Source organism: Ovis aries, chromosome 15, assembly GCF_016772045.2.
Source record: "Ovis aries strain OAR_USU_Benz2616 breed Rambouillet chromosome 15, ARS-UI_Ramb_v3.0, whole genome shotgun sequence".
Lineage (NCBI taxonomy): Eukaryota > Metazoa > Chordata > Mammalia > Artiodactyla > Bovidae > Ovis > Ovis aries.
The window spans coordinates 64,214,411-64,239,640 of NC_056068.1; the positions used below are offsets into that span (position 1 = coordinate 64,214,411).

Genomic DNA, 25,230 nt, shown 5'->3' on the forward strand with positions numbered 1-25,230 from the left:
TTCATTATAAAATTTTTATTCCATTGCATTGTCATTTAAGATTATAAGAATATAAGCAAATATCACCCAGTGTCAGAAGATCTGCATTGTTTAGTGACAAATCAATATCTTCATGGACATTTTCAATTCATTTCAAAAAGGTCATGTCATTTATGTAATAATTAAGATAAGCTTTATCTCTCTATGGCTCAGATGGTAAAGCGTCTGTCTACCATGCGGGAGACGTGGGTTCAGTCCCTGGGTTGGGAAGATCCCCTGGAGAAGGAAATGGCAATCCACTCCAGTACTATTGCCTGGAAAATCCCATGGACAGAGGAGCTTGGTAGGCTACAGTCCATGGGTTCGCAAAGAGTCGGACACAACTGAGCGACTTCACTTTCCTTTTTCCTTCATCTCTCTATATAGTAAATTTCCATTTACTTATACAATTCCATTTTCTCCAGTGGGAAGCTGTGCTGGGTCCAGCCCTACTTGCTTCATTGATACAGCAACATCAAACAAATAGTCATAACACTCACACCTGTTTAAAAAAATAAAAAGCAAAAAGCATTAAAAGTGTTTAGTCAGAGTTCTCCACTTCTAATAATCACATTTTTCCTCTGCATCAAATGAACCCTGTTCCTAGTAATTTCCCCCCCCTCAATTCTATGCAAAGCGTTTCTTATTTTGTCTCTAAAATTATTAAAAAAAGGAATCATACCATATCATGCCACCATACCATACACTTCTCAGGAAATAAAAGAGTTTAAAATATACTACTTACCTAAATTTAAATTTTTTATTATGTGCCATTTTTGTAAATAAATGTAGCAAATCATCCTAGCCCTCAACTGAGAGAACAAGAGCTGTTGCTCCTTCTTTATATCAAAGGGCACAGTAACTTGCCAAAGAACAGCTGACCTGAAAATTATTTCTTAACCAAAGAATATATAATACAAATAAAATGTCTAGAAATAATAATGATAAACCGTGAAATTGGTTTAAATTCAGATTAAACCAATTTGACCAGTGACACACCAAAAAAAATCATACCAGTAAAAGAAGACCTGAAAGCTAATGCAGTCCGGTCTACTCTTTTACAGGAGCAGAGCCAGGGGTAGTCCTCCAACTAAAGGGTGACTGGCCCTGACATTCCTTGGTTTACACTTACATGGTTTTAGCCTTCTCCCACGTCTCTCCCCAGACGTAGACTCCATGCCGTCTGACTAGCACTGCGCAGGAGTCTGGGTAATCATTCATTGCCCGAGCCATGCGCTCTTTGAGGTCTTTCTCCTCAGGTGTGTTCTCAATAATAGGTACTACTAACATATCATCGTATCTGTAAGACAAAACATGCTCCTTTTTAAAACAAACGTATTCATATATAAAACTGATCACTATTTCAAATAATAAGCTAGACATTCTCTTTGTATCTGAGAAGCCACTCCAAATTATGAACAAGATGTTGCATGTCAGTCTGTGTATCCTGCATGAACAACTATATCAAAAGACGCCTTGGGAATCTGGCAGGCATTGTTCTAATCCTAAGTAGAAGTGGCAGAAATTTGTACAGGACACCAAAACCTAACAAAGAAATAATCAAGATCATACAAGTATTTCCATGAAGCATAGAGAATCATAGTGTTTTGAACACAGGAAGGATTAACAACTGAACTACTTAAAGCAGGAATTTCCCAACAGTTCGAAACCATTTTATTCTCTCTCTGCAGGACCTGAAAGTGTCTTGGATAGGCAAATAAATACACGTGTGGTTTATGGTCCTGGGATAGCAAAAACCTTTTGAGTGAACCATTAAGGGTATGATAACATTTTTAGAACGTTCTCAAATCTGTGATGTTAGAACTTATTTTTACCTTATTTTTACTAAGTACATGTGATGAAATCAAAATATGCATTTTTCATTTTTTGTTTCTGTAATAATACTCAAGAAATAATTTGTCACTGGTAAAGTTACCACTATTTCTGAGGTCATTTACAACCAATCAAAACTCAGACATATTTTCCTTGTAACATGAACTTCTCTTGCCTTGTTAGTGTATCATCTGCTTTTTCACCTCCTCTGTAATGGCTACAGTTAACCAAAATAAGTTCTATCAATAAACTATCAGAAATTACTACTTTAGGGAAGGTACAGAATAAATAGCAGTCATGTGATAAAGAACTTGGCCAATCATTACCATTAACAGAATGAGGTTGCCCATTATTTCACTTAAGTAAAACAGAGGTAATTATAAAATATCCTTAAACATGGAAGGAAAAATTGCTAGTCCCAAGTCTTTCCTAGTATTGGCCATGAAAACCACAAACTTATATTTTCCTCTACCATACACCAAACAGTCAGAAATAGCTCCAGGTGCAAAATAATTCCACAGTAAAAGACGACCTGAAAGCTAATCCAGTCTGATCTCCTCCTTTTACAGGAGCAGAGCCAGGGGTAGTCCTCCAACTAAACAGTGTTCTTTTCACCCTTCCACAGGCATTCGCCTTCAAAAGGGAGGACAGTTACATTTAACATGGTTACCTCATCAATAAGAATTAGGCATTTGAAAGTTATCGTTATTTTTAAGATGCACTTAAAATTTTTTAAAAGTAGAGTAGAAAATGTAAAAACTCCGTCCTTTTTCCGACTTCATCCACCTTTTTTTGCCCCTTCTTTTGACTGGATACTTAGGATTCTACCCAAAACCTGATTAAGTACCACTGCCCAGGAGCTGCGATAATGACCCTGTTACTGATTTCCCAGCCAGCCAGGCTCAAACAGAATTGCAAAAACATCTCAAAAAACTTTGTACTCTTTAAGTTCTGAAACATTCAACATAATATATAAAAAGTATATACACTGTGATGCATAACAAATGGCATCTCTGCATTTGCGTCATTCTTTTCTCCACAAATTCCAAAGACTTTCTGCTGGGCTTTGCTCCTAAACCTACCGTTTCACATGTTCTTCTGACCTATTTTTATTTCTTCACTGAAGCAATCAAATGCCGATGAAATTGGTAACACACAAATGCCTCTCCTTCAAGACCCAGACGTGGAAAAGGCAGTACGCGGCTATGCTTTACTATGTACACTTTCATAATTTAAATATTTAACTTCTGTAAGCAGGTGTTTCCCAGTGCTGAGGAATGCTTTAGGCACACAATAAATATTAACTAAAATCAAGTCAAATGAACTTGTCAGCACACTAGTTTAAACACGTACTGTCTATTACGTGCAGTAACAGTAACATACTGGCGTAAGAACACTTTAGTGAAACTGGCACCCTTTTCTTCTCAACAAGCCAAAGTGGATTCAGCCCCTTTAGGAAATTAAGAAGGGTGAAGGTTCAGGAACAAGAATGCCCAAACATTTAGATGAAATGCTGAGCCTGCCCCTGAGTCCCAGGAACATATTTCTTTGTGTCACTATATTCTAGATTGATGAATAATGGCCCCATTTTTGTGGGCTGGTAGATTTAGTTGATTTTGTCTAAAGGGCCTCTGTTCTATATTATCTATGCCCCTTTCCACACTGAAAAATATAAGCATATAGAGATCTACATTAAAATAATTATAAAATTTTTTTAACTGAAAATTTTACAGAAATACTACATGAAATCCAAACGAAGCATAAAACTTTGGTCAGAGCTGAAACTTTCTGAAGACAAAGTCAAGGTGAGGAGCGCTTACTCTCGGGTTGTTTCAATAGAGGAACACAGTCTTTCCATCTCTACAGAAATCTCAGCCCAGTCCTTTTCTTTTTACTCCAACAAACATTTTGTTATTCACGTTGGCAATGATTTCCCAAGGCTGGGTTGGGAATGGGGAGAAGGGAAGGAAGGCATCTAATTGGTGTCACTGAGAATAGATCTGGAAGTATAATATTAAGTAGGGTAATAACATCATATTAAATACATAAAAATATCAGGATCCCATTTATCACAAGAAGGAGAAATACTGTTCAAATTATTTAAGCACCAAAAAAAAAGAGGTGGGGGTGCAGAAATACCTGTAATACCCTCCCGAGGTACATTTCTTTATTCCTTTGATCATCTCTTGATGTGTAACTTTAAACTCCTTTCCTGGGAAGACAAGGGTGGCCATGACAGCGGCTTTAGAATGGGTATGGATCACAGCGCCTGCGTCTGGGGGGCGGTGGGGGGAAGAATACAGTCACATGCTCAGCGAGAAGTAAATTACGCTTTTTAAAGAGTTTATATATACATATATATACACACACACATATACAGACATACACACACATATATTTTTATATGGTTATGGACTTGTTTTTTTTGGCATCGAATAATAAGTTGGCAGTGGGTAGGAGAGGAGGAAGGGAGGTAGGAAAGAGAAGAGTCAGAAAGAAAAAAGAAGAAACATTAAACTTTATCCAGCAAGTGGACAATGTGCGCAATACTTCATACATGCTCAAAAACATGTTTTAGATGGTCTAAAGTACAGCTGTTATAATAATAGAGATCATTATCACAATACTATGACCACTCAATTAGGGATTCCTATGTCTCCTTTAAAGATGTTTTCTCTTTATATCATCACAACCACCATCTCTCCCATTTAACGGTCAAGGCTCAGAGATTGTTAAATAACTTATTCACAGTTATTTAACTACACTGTCCAACTCTAACAGTAGTTGAAAACTTGGGATTTGAACCCAGGTCAGTCTGACCCTTGATCAAGATAGGCTTTATAGTGTAGGCCACATCTTGGTGACATAAGGAATGATTAGGATTTTAAGATATAGATGCAATGGGTTTACCTAAAAAAGAATTTGTATACTATTAAAACTCAGTAATGGCTATTTTTGCAACTGGAAGTTTATTTAGCTTTTTTTACTAGGAAAGATTCTTCAGGCTGGCAGAATCTGCTGTTGAAGTTTCATCCTGTCAATAGTAGCTGGTAATGTCCGGGAACAGAACATAGCATGATTATTCACTGTGTACTGATTTCATTCAGGGGCTATACTAAAGCATGGTCTTTATGACTTCATTGCAATGGCTAAGTCAGTACTTGAGTTATACTTTCTTATTTTTACATTGTCCTTTAGGTTCAATCTTTCTAGGTTAGTTTTCTACCACAATTTCTGGGAATTAGTAATAAAATGTTTATTAGTAATAAAATGTCATATAGTAAATTTTTCAAAAAAGAGAGGACCACTCCCACTGAAGTGAAGAAAAGACCATGATTTTCCCTCCTTTGTAGTTTGATTAATTTCTACTACAAATTTGCAGAGGTATAGCTCTAAACCAAGAGTAGGAATTGGATTGTATATATAATAGTTAGTTGGTTAATCTGACAATCTAGTGGAGTCATACTCATCTAGATTGTAATTCTGGCCCCCCCAATACTCACTAGCTGTTTATTTTGGGAAAACCTTCCCACAGCCTCTGTCCTTTCATGTATAAAATGAAGTATTAATGGACCTTCCACAGAGACGATGTGAGGACTAAATCAGTGAACAAGTTTATAATTCTTGCACATAGCAGGTATTTAAGAAATTTGAATTACAACAATAATTGCCATTATTTAGGGGGGAGTTTTATTGTTTAGTCACTGAGTCATGTCTGACTCTTTTACAGTCCCATGGACTATAGCCTGCCAGGACTATAGTCCATGGGATTTTCCAGGGAAGAATACTGGAGTGGGTTGCCATTTCCCTCTCCAGGGGATCTTCCCTACCCATGGATTGAACTTGTATCTCCTGCATAAGCAGGAGGATTCTTTATCACTGAGCCAAACAGGAGAGCCCATTTAGGGGAGCCTACTCTGCAAATATTCGTTATGTTGAGCACATTTTCTACCGACCTCTCATTGTGTAAGCATTCATGAAGAGAGGAGTACACTGGCTTTTCTTAAGATTCTTAGATGGTGGAGGTCCGCTTATGTCCTTTTCATTGATGTCACAAACAAACATGTCTTCAGGCTATTTAGAGAAGGAAAAAGAAAAGGTTCATAAATATTAATGAGAAATGTCTTCTTTCTTGTTTGTCTATAGGATATATATACAGTGTTAATATATGTGTGCTGCTGCTGCTGCTAAGTCGCTTCAGTCATGTCTGACTCTGTGCGACCTCAAAGACGGCAGCCCACCAGGCTCCCCAATCCTTGGGATTCTCCAGGCAAGAACACTGGAGTGGGTTGCTACTGCCTTCTCCAAGGCATGAAAGTGAAAAGTGAAAGTGAAGTCGCCCAGTCGTGTCCGACTCTTTGCGACCCCATGGACTGCAGCCTACCAGGCTCCTCCGTCCATAGGATTTTCCAGGCAAGAGTACTGGAGTGGGGTGCCACTGCCTTCTCTGTAATATATGTGTAACTCATTTTAAATATTTATATAGTTTCTCACTCAAAAATATATAACCATTTTGAGAAATAAAAAAATGTTTTCTACTAACCAAAATAATCTCAAGAGTTAAAAAAAATCCACCTTTAGAATTTAAAGGAAAAAATTGATATGGAAAATTTAATATGCAAGTATAAGGTTATTTAATTTCTCAGTTTTGCCATGTAATTTCACAACTATATTTCAGAGAGACTATATAATCACTATTTTAGGATGGGTATTATAATTTTTTCATATTTCATAATATAAGAGGAAAAACAGAGAATAAAATTTTCTTATTCCTTGAGAATCTTACCTGGTACTCAGAAATGCTAATCTCGACGAGGCACATTATTTTTTAAGTTTGAAAGAATTATGTAGATCTACAGGTTTTTCCTACCAATACATGCATATTTCTGACTTATAACTTTCACTTGCCAGGGTTTATTGTAAACTACCATATAAATTCTTTATTAATGAAGCATTATGCCTTAGAGAGAATTAAGTATTACGTACTTAACTCTATTCTGGGTATTATTCTAGCGTTAATACAGAAGGGGTCCTCTCAAAATTTTGAAACAAAGTTTTATCACTTTGGAAGACCTTTGCCATTATTAAATATGAGTCAATTTGGTCCATTTGGTCCAACCTGATTAACCTATTAGCCGATAAAGATGGTGTTATAATGCTGCAGTTATAATCATCTTTTATTATGATTTAAGACTGTACTATTCACTTTTGCCCTGTAGAGGCGGAAAGAAAGTTTAGAACACCTGGTGATATGCAGGATCATTACCACCTTAAAAAAATTTAGTAGTTACTTAATAAATGTTTGTTGATTAGTTATTTAAATTATGACAATATAATTTCCCTTTAAAACTAACATTTCTTTTAATATTAATTCTATTTCACAAAACGATAATCAGGTAGAGAAGAGCAGACATTTAGGTTTAAGAAGGATCCCTTTATCATACCTGAATCCGTTCCTTTTGCACTCCTGAAGGAGCAATGTAGATTTCATTGCTGGTGATACAAAATATAGAAATTGGTATTTATTTAACTCTATTGTTCTGCTTTTGCAAAAAAGAAAAGTGTATCCTTGCAGTCCAATCATTAATCATCTTTATAAATCTAGTCATACAAATAGCAGCTTTATTCAATTAATGGAATAGGTTGTATAGAAAGAACAGCAAGAAAGAACAGCAAGCTACTTTAATGTCTTTATAATGCTGGTGACACAGTAAAATGTTGATAGTTGCTTCTGTCTTCTACATTTTCATATAAAGTTCTTTATTTCTTTTTATGGTGCAAACTTAATGGTAACCAGACTTTCATCTAGTCAGGATAAATACAAATCTGAAAACACAAGTCCTTAGCATCTTTAAGCGTCAAAAAGCAGAGTTGATCTTGCTAGACATGGAACACAGTAATTCTAAAATCCAATCAGAGGAAAATATGCTCACTCAAAGTCTTGCAAGGAATCGGGTTTCATTTTGTTGTCTGAAATGCTCTTATTACAAAACATGAAGTTCAGAGACCTCTGCTGGAGGGCTGGTTAAATTACAGCTTTAACTCTGGGCTACTTTTTTGGGTGGAACATTATGCTTCCTAGTTGAAAAACACTTCTATCTTGTGAAAATACATGGTAACAAGCTAAAACAATTGCAGAAAGTTAAAAATGTAAAAGGCATGGTTACATCTGGAGATCTGTTATACAACACCTGTGCTCAGGGAGGATGCTACAGCATTACCACAAGGTGCTTTCAAATTTGATTCGGAAATTAATTTCAAAATCTTCTCTAAATTCTCTCCACCCTCAACAAAGATCCTCTGGCTCATGTATCAGTTTCAGTTGCTGCCAGAGGGGGCTGAAGAGCTGCCACATAACGCAAATGAAGGGAATATCAGCACCTGCAGGCTCCAGCTTCCACCACTGAGGCGTGGACTAGGGACACTAAATCAATATTAACTGTTTCTGAAGGAGACTCCCAGGGCTTCCTAGGTGACGCTAGTGGTAAACAACCCGCCTCCCAATGCAGGAGATGTATGAGACATGGGTTCAACCCCCGGTTAGGGAAGATCCCCTGGAGGAGGGCCTGGCAACCCACTCCAGTATTCTTACCTACAGAACCACATGGATAGAGGAGCCTGGCGGGCTACAGCCCACAGGGTTGCAAAGGATCGGACAGGACTGAAGCAACTTAGCATGAACACACAAAAGAGACTCACAGACTTAAGAGAATGAACTTATGGTTGCTGGGGGTAAGGATGGGGGAAAGGATAGTTAGAGAGTTTGGACATGTACACACTACTGTATTTGAAATGGATAACCGACAAGAACCTACTGTATAGCACATGGATCTCTGCTCAATGCTATGTGGCAGCCTGGAGGGGAGGGGAGTTTGAAGGAGAATGGATACATGTATACTTATGGATGAGTCTATCTGCTGTCCACCTGAAACTATTACAACATTGTCAGTTGGCTATACTCCAATATAAAATTAAGAGTTAAAAAAATATCAACTGTTTCCCACAGAAAATGAGGATGACTGGCTATACTGCATCAAGCTGCCGAAGCAGGGGTTACAAATAAACCTATAGACTTAGAACTGACAAAATGTAAGGGAAGTTGCTTTAAGGTCTACTCATAAATTAAGGTCTAGAAAATAAATGCTGGATATGAAAGTGAAAGTGTTAGTTGATCAGTCGTGTCCGACTCTTTGTGATCCCACGAAACCGTAGCCCACCAGGCTCCTCTGTCCATGTAATTCTCCAGACAAGAATACTGGAGTGGGTAGCCATTCCCTTCTCCAGGGGACTGTTCTCAACCCAGGGATCAAATCCAGGTCTTTAGCACTGCAGGCTAACTCTTTACTATCTGAGTCACCAGGGAAGCCCAAAATGCCTGATAAAGGGAGTGAAATCCAAAGCACAGTAAGCTTTGTTCAAGCATTCAGTTTCACAAAGTAGTTACTGCTTTAGAACTTTGTTGCCTAAGAAAATCATAGAGTGGCATTCCTCTGGAACCAGTGGCAATGCATAGGGATCATACTGTCAAAAAGGACCCCTTATAAATACCAGAGATCCAAACCTTTTGTCCTTTTGTCAAAAAGGACCCCTTATAAATACCAGAGATCCAAACCTTTTGTAACATGAAGAACATGAAAGAGACTCTGGAATCATGTGTGGTACACAGTCCAATCACCTCTGCTGGTAAGTGGACCTGTAGGTCTTCTCATGCCGGAAGATATTTATGCAGCCCCGGGAAAAGACCCAGATAAAGCTCCCAACAGTCTGCTGTAAATAAGCCCTCAGTAGTGAAATGGCAACCCACTCCAGTGTTCTTGCCTGGAGAATCCTAGGGACGGGGGAGCCTGGTGATCTGCTGTCTATGGGGTCGCTAGGAGTCGGACACGACTGAAGCGACTTAGCAGCAGCAGCAGCAGCAGTGAAAGCATGGAATCCTAACCACTGGACCGCCAGGGAATTCCCTGGTATGCTAAATCTGTTTTTATTACTACTTTTGTAAAATAGAAAACAGTTTAGATTTTGGTCAATTTTGATTAAACGATTAGCTAAATAGATTTTAGAAAAAAATATATTTACACCTACAAGGAAGGAGATATCTGGATAAAAATACAGAGATGATAGAGCTTTTATTTTGGGAAGGACAAGTGCTAAAGACTAAAAGTAAAGTATTTCTTGGGACTGTAAGCCACAAACAGAAAGCATGTTGAGTTTCCAGGTACTACGTTTGGGAACTTATTTTCTCCACACTCCCTCCTCTTTCACTCTGTGGTGAGCAGGGGGACAAACCGCAAGGGTTCATAATACATGTACATGTACTGCTTCTACTCGTATTTACTTTAAAAAATCCTTTAAATCTTACTATGCTTCAGTTATCTTGTCTACAATATGGGACAATTAATTTTAATTTTAGTAGCATACAACAGGATTAGTGTTTCTGACACATAAAAACATCATGCTGTGAAAATAGGAAATGGTAAATGTGAAAGGCAGGAGCCCAACCTAAACACAATGGCTGCTAAGTATCCTGGAATAGCCGTGACTATTGTTATTTTCTTGGTCCTCCATTTCTTCCTTCTGATTTAACGCTCATCTGTGTCTTAAGCTGTCTTCTCTTGTTTGGTACCACACATCAGGAGCATATAAATTGGACTGATAGCAGCCAAGCCTTGGAAATGTAAATAATTTCATTCTCTCCAAAGGCTTACTGCCACATTTACTATGGAAACATAATCTATTGGGTTTGTCCTTCATGCCAAATATATCTGCTCTGAAGCATCAGAAAAAAACTTTCATTAACATGAGAATATTAGTATCATTGATAAAATTATTGATATGGGTCTACAAAGTCTTTTAAATATTAGGGAGAAAATTCAACATTTTACTACAAATTACCCATTTTACTCTATTAAAGCACAAATTTAGTAAGATCCCAAATGCAGTGACATACAATCGTGGCTGTTTTCACCTGTGACCTCCAGGCGGCGCTCCTCACCAATTAAGAATCTAATAACAGACATTTTACAAATACAATGCAACGTCCCCACAAATGGACTGTAATGCCACAAAGTCAATTAATTTTAAAATGTGCCCCTCAGGGCTTAAGCATAACCATACACAATTTTAGAGAACGGTTCTACATTTTAATTACAGTCTTTTATATCTTTATGATAAAAAAAATTTCTTCTTGAGATCTGCAATGGCCTCTTGCTTACATTCTATTTTTAATTTTGCTATTTTTTTTTTAAAGAGCCAATTGGAAAAAGTTATTTTAATTCAGTTTGGTAGGAAGCTCTGTTTCTTACATATGTATGTGTGTGTACGTGTTGTGTCCGACTCTTTGTAGCCCACCAAGCTCCTCTGTCCATGAAATTTTCCAGGAAAGAATACTGGAATGGGTTGTCATTTCCTATTAGTGGGGATCTTCCTGACCCAGGGATCTAACCCATATCTACTGTGTCTCCTGAATTGGCAGGCGGATTTTTTTTTACCACTGCACTGCCTCTTTGTGTGTACGTACTCAGTCATGTCCACCTCTTTGTGGCCCCATGGACTGTAGGCTGCCAGGCTCCTCTGTCCATGGAATTTGTGGACTGCAATCTGCCAGGCTCTTCTGTCTACGGAATCTTCAGGCAAGAAATACTGGAGTGGGTTGCCATTTCCTACTCCAGGGGATCTTCTCGACCCAGGGATTGAACCTGAGTCTCATGCATTGGCAAGTGGATTCTTCACCACTGTGCCCACCTGGCAAGCCCTTATTCATACATGTACAAACTAGTATTTCTGACAATGCAATTAAAAAGCAGGTTACTAAAGGCAAGGTTTAGAATATGATTTATTATAAATAACACAGCTCAAAAACAAAATTACTAGGACTCAACTCCTAAATGAAAAAATGAAACAATTATAATAACAACAAATGTTGTTATAGGACTTTGTTGTGAACAGGTCAACTTGAAAGTTTTGGCAAAATACTCTGAAAACCTGTGAAATACCTATTGACACATTAGCACCGGGTTGATGATAAGAGGACCCATGTAAGGGAGGTACCAAGTACTACGTGGAACAGGACCTTTGCAGACCAAGAGCCTCCCTACATATGAACTCTGACAGCTGCTGAGTAAGGCCTCTCCTGCCATTTCCCACAGTTTGATTATATTTTATGAGTTTCTTGGTAATTTGAAGCAGATGAAGCTTCAATGGCATCATCCTGTGGTATGCCACGACGTCCCTTTAATCCAAAATGTTCTGATTATAGAAACTCCCCGGGTGGTTCAGTGATTAGGAAGCCATGCTTCCAATGCAAGGGGCCACACTTCAATTCCTAGTTGGGGAACTAAGATAATCGCATGTTGCGAAGCCAAAAAAAAAAAAAAAGTTTACTGATGACATTTTACATCCCATTCTTCTCTAAACAATGCAGCCTCCTTGGAGGTGTTACTCTATATATTCAATATCCCATAAATATTGTAGTAGTCCAATTTTGTTAAAGAAAGTGAATTAGGATAAAGAAATAAATCAAGTTACTCAATTTAATATTCAGCCTCCAGACAATTAATATTCCTAAAACATTTCAGGAGGAAAAATATTAATCCTGTTCCAGAAACAATTAAGGGAATGAGATTCTACAACCTTATTTTCATTGTAAGTAGGTTACTTATTTTTTCATCCTCTTAAAGGAATGACACTGAATAAATCTAATGAACAATTAAATACTATTTATTCCTTCTACTTCAAGTCAAATACCTCTTGTTTTGTCCTGTGAGCAACATGGACCCGCAGGTATTAAGCCCATTAATAACAATACATGTAGTTGGAAAGGCATATTGCGATTTTCTACTCAAAATGTAATTTTTAGGATTTTTGGATGGTTAACAATATGCATCTAAGCGACTCTGAAATATGTATCTGAACCTTTGTAACAAATCCTGTCTACCCAGAAGGGATCCTTTATAGTTCCAGACACGAACATACCCAGCAGCATGTTAGTTAACTTTGGTACTCCAAACACTGGGACCAAATTATCTGGATTACAAATTGTGGTTCTTAAGTCCACAGGTATTTATTATATATGCAACATCTAGAGAACACTTACTCTGTTTGGTTATGCAAATACCTATTTCTCTATTTAGAAACTAACTACCTTGAGTACCATGAGAAACTGATCAACAGCTGTTCTTTGACATAATACATGTTAGGCTCGTGGTGGTCTACTTATATGGAGAATCAGCCAGAAACTTACCCATGCTTCAAGCTAATTCCTCCTCCAGTCCCAGTGACCCAGCCCAAATGGTAGAACTGCTTGCAAAGCTCTGGGATCAGGTATCTTGGATGTTCCTTGTCCTTAAAAAGAAGATAATGATTTCTAAATAGACATTATTTTATCTAGTAAGTTACTTGATATCTTACTATAATATATATAATATATACTTACATACTTACTATAGTATATACTATATAATATATACTTACTATAATATATACTGCTGCTGCTACTGCTAAGTCACTTCAGTCGTGTCCGACTTTGTGCGACCCCATATCCGGCAGCCCACCAGGCTCCCCCGTCCCTGGGATTCTCCAGGCAAGAACACAGGAGTGGGATGCCATTTCCTTCTCCAATGCATTAAAGGGAAAAGTGAAAGTGAAGTCGCTCAGTCGTGTCTGACTCTTAGCAAACCCATGGACTGCAGCCCACCAGGCTCCTCCGTCCATGGGATTTTCCAGGCAAGAGTACTGGAATGGGGTGCCATCGCCTTCTCCGATAATATATACTAGATATCTCTAGTAAAAAAACAATTTAAGGAAGTTTAAGAAAATCTACCATAGACAGGATACTGTGAGAGAGAAAATTATTACAAAATATACTTTGTTTTTAATGTTTGGAAAGTGGATCTGCCATATTGTTTGGCCACCTAGAATCATTCAGTTAAGGGCCACATAGTCCAATACTATGGAACAAGTTATAACAATGAGGTGGGGAAATACCATGTTATATTGCAAAGTGTCTTACTGAAATGGTTGAAATAGAATCTAGTGCTGAAAGAGGCACACTTCAGTCTACACAGAAGATTTCTTTAAACGAAACATCGTATTTAAAACACCTCATTAAGGCATGATGTACATGATATATACTATGATAGTTATTTTTTCATCTTCTCTGTGTTGGTTCAATCTTTTTTTTTTCTAAAAAAAAAAATAAAAAATGTCCTTTTTCCATGGTAATTATACTGTTTTCTATTATTACAAAATCAATGTATACTCATTATGGAATATAAGTCAAGAAAATGGCATAAAAAGCACCCAGAAGCAATCATAGTTAATATTTTCTAGGCCCCATTCTATGAAGATATATGTTGGGATAACATCTTACTGTTTAAGATGTTATAGAAGTAATATATGAGATATAATTGACATATAACATTATGTTTCAGATGTACAACATGATGATTCCACATTCATACAGCTGGTGAAATTATCAGTACAATAAATCTAGCTGAAATAAAAGCCCCACTTTTATATATGTCTGGTGATTATTTGTTTAGAAAAAGAAAATAGAGCATTTCCCCCTTTTGGTAAAGCTAAAATGAATGAAAACAAAAACAATAATAAAGAAATACCATGAATTCCATTTTGGCAGTAATGATTTACAACCCTTACCTTGAAAACAACTAAAACAGCTGAATTATTTTAAAACACATTTCAAAATATATTGCTTAGCTGGCTGGAAAATAAGGTTTCATGGGGGCCATTGAAGAAAAGAGTGAATCTACCTGGGAGGGAAGTGAGCTCCTATAACTTCCTTGAAAGCATCTGCAAAACTCTGGTGACCTAGTGCTTCAATTTTGATAGCTATGCAAGTCACTAGAAGCACAAGATAAAACCTCAGGTATGCTCCAAACGGGGCAGCCAATAGAAAATCCCAGCATACACATGGGACCCCAAGGGACTATACTCTCCAGATTAAAGTGAACAAGAAATAGACGCACTGTGCAGCAAAGCACAGTTAGCGTATCTGCCTATAGAAATCTCAGCACTGGGTAAAGGGGAAAGAACATCTTTGAGTCCAAAGAGGGGTTATTATTGAACAGACTACATTTTTAGCTACTTATATGGGTATTTGAAATTATGGAATTTTCCCATATTCACTGTTAATATTATACATACTATTTTATTTTAGATAAGTATTGCTAGTGATAATTTGATGGAGCAGACTTAAGAATATAAAATTAACGATATGGGAAAGCTGACGTTTTTTAAAGTTCTGATTCAGCACAGGCTTCGGGGTTAATTGCTTACATGACCCGGGGCCTCAGTTTTGTTGTTGTTTAGCTGCTCAGTCATGTCTGGCTCTTTGGTGACCCCATGCACTGTAGCCCACCGGGCTCCTCTGTCCATGGGATTCTCCAGGCAAGAGTACTGGAGTAGGTTGCCATTTCCTTCTCTAGGGGATCGTCCCTACGCAGAGATCAAACTGGTGTCTCCTGCATTGGCAGATGGATTTTTTACCACTGAGCCACCAGGGAAGCCCAGGCCTCAGTTTACTCATCCATTAAATGAGAACATGCTGAGGATTAAAATGACATATAATGGATATATCCAATCCCAAAGAAAGACAATGCCAAACAATGTTCAAACTACCACACAATTGCACTCATCTCACATGCTAGCAAAGTAATGCTCAAAATTCTCCAAACCAGGCTTCAACAGTACGTGAACTGTGAACTTCCAGATGTTCAAGCTGGATTTAGAAAAGCCAGAGGAACACAAGATCAAATTGCCAACATCTGCTGGATTATAGAAAAAGCAAGGGAGTTCCAGAAAAACATCTACTTCTGCTTTATTGACTATGCCAAAGCCTTTGACTGCATAGATCACAACAAACTATGGAAAGTTCTTAAAGAGATGGAAATACCAGACCGCCTGACCTGCCTCTTGAGAAATCTATATGCAGGTCACGAAGCAACAGCTAGAACTAGACATGGAAGAACAGACTGGTTCCAAAAAGGGAAAGGAGTACATCAAGGCTGTATACTGTCATCCTGCTTATTTAACTTACATGTAGAGTATATCATGCAAAATGTTGGGCTAGGTGAAGCACAAGCTGGAATCAAGATTGCCAGGAGAAATATCAATAACCTCAGATATGCAGATGACACCACCCTTATGGCAGAAAGTGAAGAGGAACTAAAAGCCTCTTGATGAAAGTGAAAGAGGAGAGTGAAAAAGTTGGCTTAAAACTCAACATTCAAAAAACGAAGATCATGGCATCCAGTCCCATCACTTCATGGCAAATAGATGGGGAAACAGTGGAAACAGTGAGAGACTTTATTTTTTTGGGCTCCAAAATCACTGCAGATAGTGACTGCAGCGATGAAAGTAACAGACACTTGGTCCTTGCAAGAAAAGTTATGACCAACCTAGACAGCATATTAAAAAGCAGACATTACTTTGCCAACAAAGGTCCGTCTGGTCAAAACTGAAAGAGTCAATTCCTAGGCAGATTGATAAGATCCAGGGGTCCTCAAGGAGAGAGGGGTCTGGAATTCTCAAGGAGAAGGAAAGGACAAACTTTGTGGGGTTTTTTTCCCCCCTCTACATTCCTTAGTCACATAAAAATTTTTTTTTTCTTTAAGCCTGGAACTGATGACTACACAACTCAGTTTAATCTGTTGTCAGTTCAGTTCATTCGCTCAGTTGTGTCCGACTCTTTGCGACCCCATGAATTGCAGCACGCCAGGCCTCCCTGTCCATCACCAACTCCCGGAGTTCTAGGAGTTCCCTGTACTAGGGATTATATAACCACAATGTATCCTGCTTGAGGACAGTTTCTCCTTCCTGAAAACCTTCTGGCTAATCCTGTTATCTTAAAATGTAAATTACGGAAGTGGGTCTAGTAAGATCTTTACAACCTTGAGACATTCTTTTGATTTATAAAAGCTATGACCAACCTAGACAGCATATTCAAAAGCAGAGACATTACTTTGCCGACTAAGGTCCGTCTAGTCAAGGCTATGGTTTTTCCAGTAGTCATGTATGGATGTGAGAGTTGGACTGTGAAGAAGGCTGAGCACCGAAGAATTGATGCTTTTGAACTGTGGTGTTGGAGAAGACTCTTGAGAGTCCCTTGGACTGCAAGGAGATCCAACCAGTCCATTCTGAAGGAGATCAACCCGGGATTTCTTTGGAAGGAATGATGCTAAAGCTGAAACTCCAGTACTTTGGCCACCTCATGCGAAGAGTTGACTCATTGGAAAAAGACTTTGATGCTGGGAGGGATTGGGGCCAGGAGGAGAAGGGGACGACTGAGGATGAGATGGCTGGATGGCATCACTGACTCGATGAACGTGAATCTGAATGAACTCCGGGAGTTGGTGATGGACAGGGAGGCCTGACGTGCTACGATTCATGGGGTCGCAAAGAGTTGGACACAACTGAGCGACTGAACTGAAATGAACAACTCATCAAAGTATATAATTCCCTCACTAACACTAACAAGGGGGGCACTCTCTGTCCCCCTTCTGATGTCTATGTCAGAAGCTTTCTCGGACCCTTTTCTTACTTTAATAAAACTCTGCTACACAAAAGCTCTTGAGTGATCAAGCCTGGTCCCTAGTCCCGAAGCTAAATCTTCTTCAGAGATCACAAATCCGATATCATTCACCATAAGCTATCAAAGCTATGGTTTTTCCAGTGGTCATGTGAGAGTTGGACTATAAAGAAAGCTGAACACCAAAGAATTGATGCTTTTGAACTGTGATTTTGGAGAAGACTCTTGAGAGTCTCTTGGACTGCAAGGAGATCCAACCAGTCCATCCTAAAGGAAATCAGGCCTGAATATTCATTGGAAGGACTGACGCTGAAGCTGAAACTCCAATATTTTGGCCACCTGATATGGAAAACTGACTCACTGGAAAAAGACCCTGATGCTAGGTAAGATTGAAGGTGTGATGAGAAGGGAATGACAGAGGATGAGATGGTTGGATGGCATCACCGACTCTATGGACATGAGTCTGAGTAAACTCCGGGAGTTGGTGATGGACAGAGGAGGCCTGGCGTGCTGCAGTCCATGGGGTCACAGTGTCGGACATGATTGACTGAACTGAACAATGGACACAGCAGGCAGCACAATGTGTGTCACAATGTTCATCTCCTTTCCACTTTAATAAATGAAAAATTTCTGAATTAAAATATTAATAAAGCTACATTGGTTTTTCTTATTTTTTCCTTTTTAAATCTAGCTAAAATTACTGATGCCTTGTCTAATTTGCTATTTCTTTTTTTAGGAATACAAATGATGTTTTAATTACATATTAAAATGCAGCCAATGAGAAGACTCCTGCAGTTTTCAATCTTTAAAACCATCCATTTCCACAGCAAGTTGCAAACATTATAGAAAATAGACTGTTCTTAAGCCCTGCTCCCCGCGCCCCCCCCACCCACCCCTTTTCCCTTCTGTCTTTCCAGTACTGAGGTATTAGAACCATTAGCCAGCTTTCTGCTACAGGAGTAACAATGATAAGGCCGCTGTTGTTAGTAAGGTTTCATTCAAATCCACAAAATTACAATTTCAAAAAAATAATCAGCAGCAGGAACCAAGAGAGGTATATTTACTAAATATGCAGTCATTTAAGTTGCCCAGAATAGGAAAAGTAAAAACCAGAATACATATTTTAATAAGAATTTATAAGAAATAAAAGATTTAGTTAGTATTTAGCTTTCCCCTGAATGTCACTAGTATCTTGTTTGTTATTAAGTCTGAATTTTCACTTAGAATAAGGGTTTTGAAAGATATATCTAAAGGTAGGTTGCAATCAACTTCTTATAGTAGAGGTTCCATACAGTTAGGGGGCAACATTTAACAGTATTTTTGATATAGATATAGATATATACACACACACATTTTAAATTATTTAATTGGAGGCTAATTATTTTACAATATTGTGGTGGTTTTTGCCATATTGTATGAATCAACCATGGGTGTACATGTGTCCCTCCGTCCTAAACTCCCCTCTCACCTCCCTCCCAACCCCACCCATCTGGGTTGTTTTGTATATATTAAAAACTAAGGCCTAAATAGTTTTTGAATCAATACTTCATTTCCCCAATTTTTCAATCTATTTATTGTTGTGACCCAAGAACGAAAGAGCAGATAAAACCATCAAGGGGCTTGGAATGCAGGAACAGAAAAGCTAGACCCTTATCATCCTTCCCTCCCCTGTGTTTTAACTATTAATGGATTTCAGGTCCTCCTGAGCAGTATAGCCTGTCTCCCGGACACCCCATAGGGAGAAGGTATTTGCCTTACTTTTCACCGCACCCAGTATAAGTGCCTAATCCAATCAGCAAATGACCTGCAAGTCCCCTATCCCACTCCTTGTACCCTGGGTATAAAAGTGGACTAAGGACCCTGTTCAACATTGGTTCTCCCTTGAGCTGGCCCGCTGTTCTAAGAGCATCTCCCACTCTAATAAACTTTATTTAGCCCTCACGCTGTCTCATGTCTGGAAATTCTTTTCCAACCCAAGCCCAGACAATGATGGTTATTTTAAGGAAATCATCCTCGAATGTCACTGAGGTACCTGCTCACAGCCAGCCATGGCTCTAATCTCCTCCACTTTTTCTTTCAATTAAAGCATAATAGAGGCATGTATTTCTCAGGGGTTTTCCTCGGGGGGAGACTCTCTTACAATCATAAAATGAACACCTGTCAAATTCATTTTAGCCCATCAACTAATGGGGGAATCAAAAAGATGGTACAACTGTGTGTACAAAAGAGAATTCAAAACACAGATACATGGAATAATCAGGAATCCTGGATTTACAAATAAATAATAAAGAGAAACTGGACAACATCTACTAGAGCAATTAAGCTGAATCTCTATCAGTTCAGTTCAGTCGCTCAGTCGTGTCTGATTCTTTGCGACCCCACTGACTGCAGCACGCCAGGCCTCCCTGTCCATCACCAACTCCTGGAGCTTACTCAAACTCATGTCCATTGAGTTAGTGATGCCATCCAACCATCTCATCCTCTATCATCCCCTTCTTTTCCTGCCTTCAATCTTTCCCAGCATCAAGGTCTTTTCAAATGAGTCAGTTCTTCACATGGTGGCCAAAGTATTGGAGTTTCAACTTGCAGTCCAAGGGACTCTCAAGAGTCTTCTCCAACACCACAGTTCAGAAACATCAATTCTTCAGTGCTCAGCCTTCTGTATGGTCCAACTCTCGCATCCATACATGACTACTGGAAAAAGCATAGCTCTGACCAGATGGAACTTTGTAGGCAAAGTAATGTCTGCTTTTTAATATGCTGTCTAGGTTGGTCATAGCTTTTCTTCCAAGGAGCAAACATCTTTTAATTTATGGGCTGCAGTCACCATCTGCAGTGATTTTGGAGCACAAGAAAATAAAGTCTCTCACTGTTTCCATTGTTTTCCCATCTATTTTCCATGAAGTGATGGGACTGGATGCCATGATCTTCGTTTTCTGAATATTGAGTTTTAAGCCAGCTTTTTCACTCTCCTCTTCACTTTCATCAAGAGGTTCTTTAGTTGCTCTTTGCTTTCTGCCATAAGGGTGGTGTCATCTGCATATCTGAGGTTATTGATATTTCTCCTGGCAATCTTGATTCCAGCTTGTGCTTCATCCAGCCCAGCATTTTGCATGATGTACTCTAAATATAAGTTAAACAAGCAAGGTGACAATATACAGCCTTGATGTACTCCTTTCCCAATTTGGAGCCAGTCCACTGTTTCGTGTCTGCTTCTAACTGTTGCTTCTTAACTTGCATACAGATTTCTCAGGAGGCAGGTAAGGCTGTCTGGTATTCCCATCTCTTGAAGAATTTTCCAGTTTGTTGTGACCCACCCAGTCAAATGCTCTGACATAGTGAATAAAGAAGTAGTAGATGCTTTTCTGGAACTCTCTTGCCTTTTCCATGACCCAACAGATGTTGGCAATTTGATCTCACCTTCCTCTGCCTTTTCTAAACCTAGCTTGAACATCCGGAAGTTAACGGTTCACTTACTGTTTAAGCATCTCATTGAAGAGATTAACACACTCCTTCTGAAGGCTGGACATTCCCTTGGAGATTTTTGCAAGACTGAAGACCCATTCACTTTACTTCCCCACTGCATCTCCCTCTCCATTCTGCCTTTCAACTTTAGTTCCTCCTTGCTTCTTTTTCTCCAAACTATAAGATTGGGGCATCCAGACCCCAATAAGATGGTTATTTTGAGATGCTAGCATGCCATCTTCTCAGGCTGCCGGCTCCCAAACTGAAGTCTCTTCCTTGCCTCAACACTTTGTCTCTCAATTCATTGGCCTATTGTGCCGCAAACAGAGTGAGCTTGAACACATTAACACAAGGAGCCTGGCTTTAACTCTGATATCCACTAGCTGAGTGCCCTATGTAAGTCAGTGACTCTTTCTGGGTATTGAGTTCCTTATATTAATAACCTGGATGAGTGATTCCTAGACTTCTGAATTTCAAGACCAATAGCTTTCGTTGCTGTTGTTCTTTAAATTTTAGGGACTGACAGAAGATTGCCAAGTTACGTTAGTTATATTTAATCATCATCACATTCTTCAAAAAATAAAGTGCATGTTTAACATAAAAACAGTAGGAAGGATAATGTCAGGATAAAAGGTAGTCCTTTAAATTGAATGCAGTTAATTTTGTAGAATTCACTTTTCCATCATCCTAGCTTTTCTTACTTTATAATAGTGAAGTTACTCAGTTGTGTCCAACTCTTTGTGACCCCATGGACACCAGGCTCTTCCATCCATGGGATTTCCTAGGCAGGCAAGAGTACTGGAGTAGGTTGCCATTTCCTTCTCCAAGGAATTTCTCGACCCAGGGATCGAACCCAGGTCTCCCACATTGTAGACAGACGCTTTACCGTCTGAGCCACCAGGGAAGTCCAATGTAATAGTAAGAGTGTAAAGCTCTCATGGATTCATATTTGGCCAGGATGAAGGTCATTTTTCCTTATTTGGCTTCTTTGCCTACAACTTCTCCATTTCCCTCCAGCTCACCCTTCACTCTATTTTTAGTACTAATACACTACTTTGATCACTTAAACTCCCTTCCCCAAATCATTTAATGCTCAGATATCATGTCCTGGGTCTGTTAATTAAGTCCTTCTGCTTTTTTTGCTCCAATTTAACTTTCAAATATTTTCATTTTTTTACATAAATCTCTCAGTTCTAGTCCACCTACATAGTAATCAACGTCCAGGATGGCCCTTAATGATGACCCCAGTTTCCTGGTTTCCACATCCTGGTGTAGAGTTCCATTCCAAATCGTGTGGGGCAGGTCTGTGTGAAGACCCACTGAGAAGTGACGGTCTGTCACTTCTGATATCAGGTTACTGAAGACTACAGCTTCCATCGTCTCTGCTCTCCTTTGGATCAGCAGCTGCCATGTTATAGGGTATTAGCTATGCAGCAGGCCATACAAGGAAGAACTGAGGCTTGGGCCAATAAAATGGGAGGAACAGAGGCCTGCCAGTAACTTTGTGAGCCCGGAAGCACATCCCGGCTGCAGTCAAGGTTTGAATGCCTGCAGCTCTAGTTGACAGCTTGACTGCCGTCTCATGAGAAACTTTAAGCCAGAACCCTGAGCTAAATTCTCTTGCATTCCTAATTGTCAGAAACTGTGTGAGACAATGATCGTGTGTTATGCCTAAGTTTTGGGATACTTGCTATGCAGCAATAGATAACTCAAGACACATTATCTTGACAGCCAAGAATACATCTTTTTCTCTTTGCACTGTTATTGTCCATGCTGGATCTCCAATTATCCCAACTCTAGCTGTCAAATTCTTGCTTATCAGCCTTCATACCCACTTCCCCTATGATTCCTTCTTTCATCGTCTCAGGCAGAAGTGATCGTTCCTCAAACTCTTGTGTCATGGCAACTGCCCTTTGCACCTTTTTTGTGTACCTACTGAATAGCCCTCTCATTCATTCACTTAACAAACCTTTACTGAAGGCCCCAAAGAAATAAATATGAGTAAGATGAAATCCTTCCCCTTGAGGGCTCAAACTCTAGTAAAAGTTGCAAAATCACAAAACAATGTATAAAACAAGATGGTCCAGGGCATTATGCGAGTAGAAGCTACTGCTGGGAGGGAGCAGGAGTTGGGAAAGACCAGAGAGGAAGGGATGCTGAGCTAAGTTTTAATAAAGGATGTGGTGGAGTATGCAGGTATGTGAAGAGGAGAAAGAGTGTTTCAGTCAGAGAGAACTCTTAAGCACCAGCAACCAGAATTAGGTTCTGCAGGATGGAGGCAGGTAGGGATAAAGACTGTAAGGGTCTTTCATGCCATGCACTGGGGTTTGGGCTTTATGTTACAGATGGTTGCTAACTGCTGAGTCATTTTAAGTAGAAGATGACTGGATCACATCTTGTTTTTGAAACATTTCTATAGGGGTAGTACAGAAGAAAGGCTGAAGGATGACCAAGGTAGCAAAGACCAGACCAGACCAGAAGGCTGTGCGAAAGTTTCAAAATGAAATTTTAATGTGTGATGGTGGAGATGGATTTGGAAGATATAGAGTCATTGCATTAATGGAATTTATATTCCAGGGATAGTTTTTTAAAAAGCTATGTTGGCTGAAGAAAAGAAAAAAAAGGCACAACCTCAAAGTTAAGTTTCAGTTCACTTCAGCGGCTCAGTCCCGTTTGCGACCCCAGGAACCGCAGCACACCAGACCTCCCCATCATCAACCGCCAGTCTACCCAAACCCATGTCCATTGAGTCGGTGATGTCATCCACCAACCATCTCATCCTCTGTCGTCCCCTTCTCCTCCTGCCCTCAATCCTTCTCAGCTTAGCATAAAGTTAAGTTTAACTGGGGGCAAAATGAGGACTATAGGCAGGGAGACAGCCTCTCAGTTCTCAGGAACTGATCCAAAGTGGTGAGAAGGGAGGTCAGTAGATAATTTTAGTGAAGGAGAGTTACATGGAATCAAGCCCACATTTTGGCCAAGGGTTGATGTTAATCACCAGGTTGACGCTAGTCACGCGGCACAGATGTTTCAGTTATTTTAGTGCTTTTCTAGATAGGAGAAAAATGCAAGAAACTAATAGTTATAAAATGTTCTCTTGAAAACAACTGTCTGACAGCCTGCTCTGCCAGGTTTTCCTACAGTATCTCATTCCTGATCTCCTCTCTCTACTCCTTTCAGGGTATGTTGAAAGTCAGTAACTCCAGCAGGTATTGATCTAATCTTTGTAGAAGCAGACAGTGGGCGAGTTTTTAAATGACAGTGAAATGAGGAATAAACAAACTGTAGTACGTGGGAAGAAGAAAACAAATAAGAGACTTTGCTAATCTGTGTTATGTTACTTATTCACACAAGAATAGTGGTTGCCAAGAATTTCCCAATAAAACCTGCTAGGCTGTGACCCACGTTACTACTTTTTAATTGGGCCCTTCAGCCCCAGGAGAAATAAAGGAGCGAGTTGGAGGGGGGGGGGGGGGGCTTTCCCTCTCTGCCTCTTAATTAAGCAAGGCTTCTCACGTTGCAATTGTTTATTCCTCTAGATTTCCTCCGTACCCAAGGCCAAGCTCTTAATCATCACCCTGAGCACGAGGGTGTTCCAGAATAAAAGGTATGCGCAGCCCGAGGGTGGATTTTCCTCTTCTGTTTAAGGAAAAACCCTTTTTAAGGTCATTCCATAATCAATCTAATCCGAGGCAGTCAAAGAGCAACTGCGCAGAGTAAAAGTGCTGGCTACAGTCCGAAGACCTGGCTCCGCGGACGTTTTCCCACTGCCTACTGAGCGGCAAACGAAGAGCGCAGGAAAACAGCTGCAGGGGACAGTCCTAGCTCCAGTTCCACTCCAGAGCTTCGAGTTTCCCCGAAGGTCTTTTATGTTAAATGGTTTTGAAAATCACATTAAAGACGCCCAATGCTCCCCCTCAGTTATTTTTCCCTTTTCAACGTTTGGTGCCCAGCCCTCGCCGCCGAAAAATCCCAGCGCTGGAAGCAAAGCTCGCCGAGTAGGCAGGGGCCTCAAGTCCACACGCGGGGAGCAAGGGGCGGCGCACGGTGGTAGCGTCCGGTCCGGCGCAAAGCCCCACCCGGCCGGCGCCTCGCTTCGGCCGCCGCCTCGCTTCCTGGGAATAGAGGGCACCGGCGGCCCCGCCCCTACCTGCGCGCGGCACTGCCGTGAGCAACAGTCTCCCTCTGGAGCGTGAGAGCCAGACATGGCCGGGACTAGCAGCACCCGCACCTGGCAACTTCGCACGGCTCGAGCGTTCCTGGCGCTTCCCCTGGGCCAACTCAACGAGGCCCGAACTAAAATCAGGCGGCTCTGAGGGCAGCCTGGGGGCGGGGCGGACATGATGAAAGGCGGGTCTGAGAGGGCCTCT

The 25,230-nt window shown here is 39.8% G+C and overlaps 1 protein-coding gene across 1 annotated transcript; it reads right to left on the minus strand.

Annotated features, from left to right (window-relative positions):
- Window positions 1-25,218, minus strand: APIP (APAF1 interacting protein). The gene is made up of 7 exons (XM_027979618.3): window positions 25,011-25,218; window positions 13,091-13,191; window positions 7,296-7,344; window positions 5,808-5,925; window positions 3,991-4,126; window positions 1,151-1,318; window positions 1-520 (listed from the first exon to the last, which is right to left on the minus strand). Exons 1-7 carry the CDS (start codon window positions 25,200-25,202, stop codon window positions 421-423), a joined length of 864 nt encoding a protein of 287 aa, XP_027835419.2. The 5' UTR covers window positions 25,203-25,218; the 3' UTR covers window positions 1-420.
- Window positions 25,219-25,230: the final 12 nt, after the last annotated feature.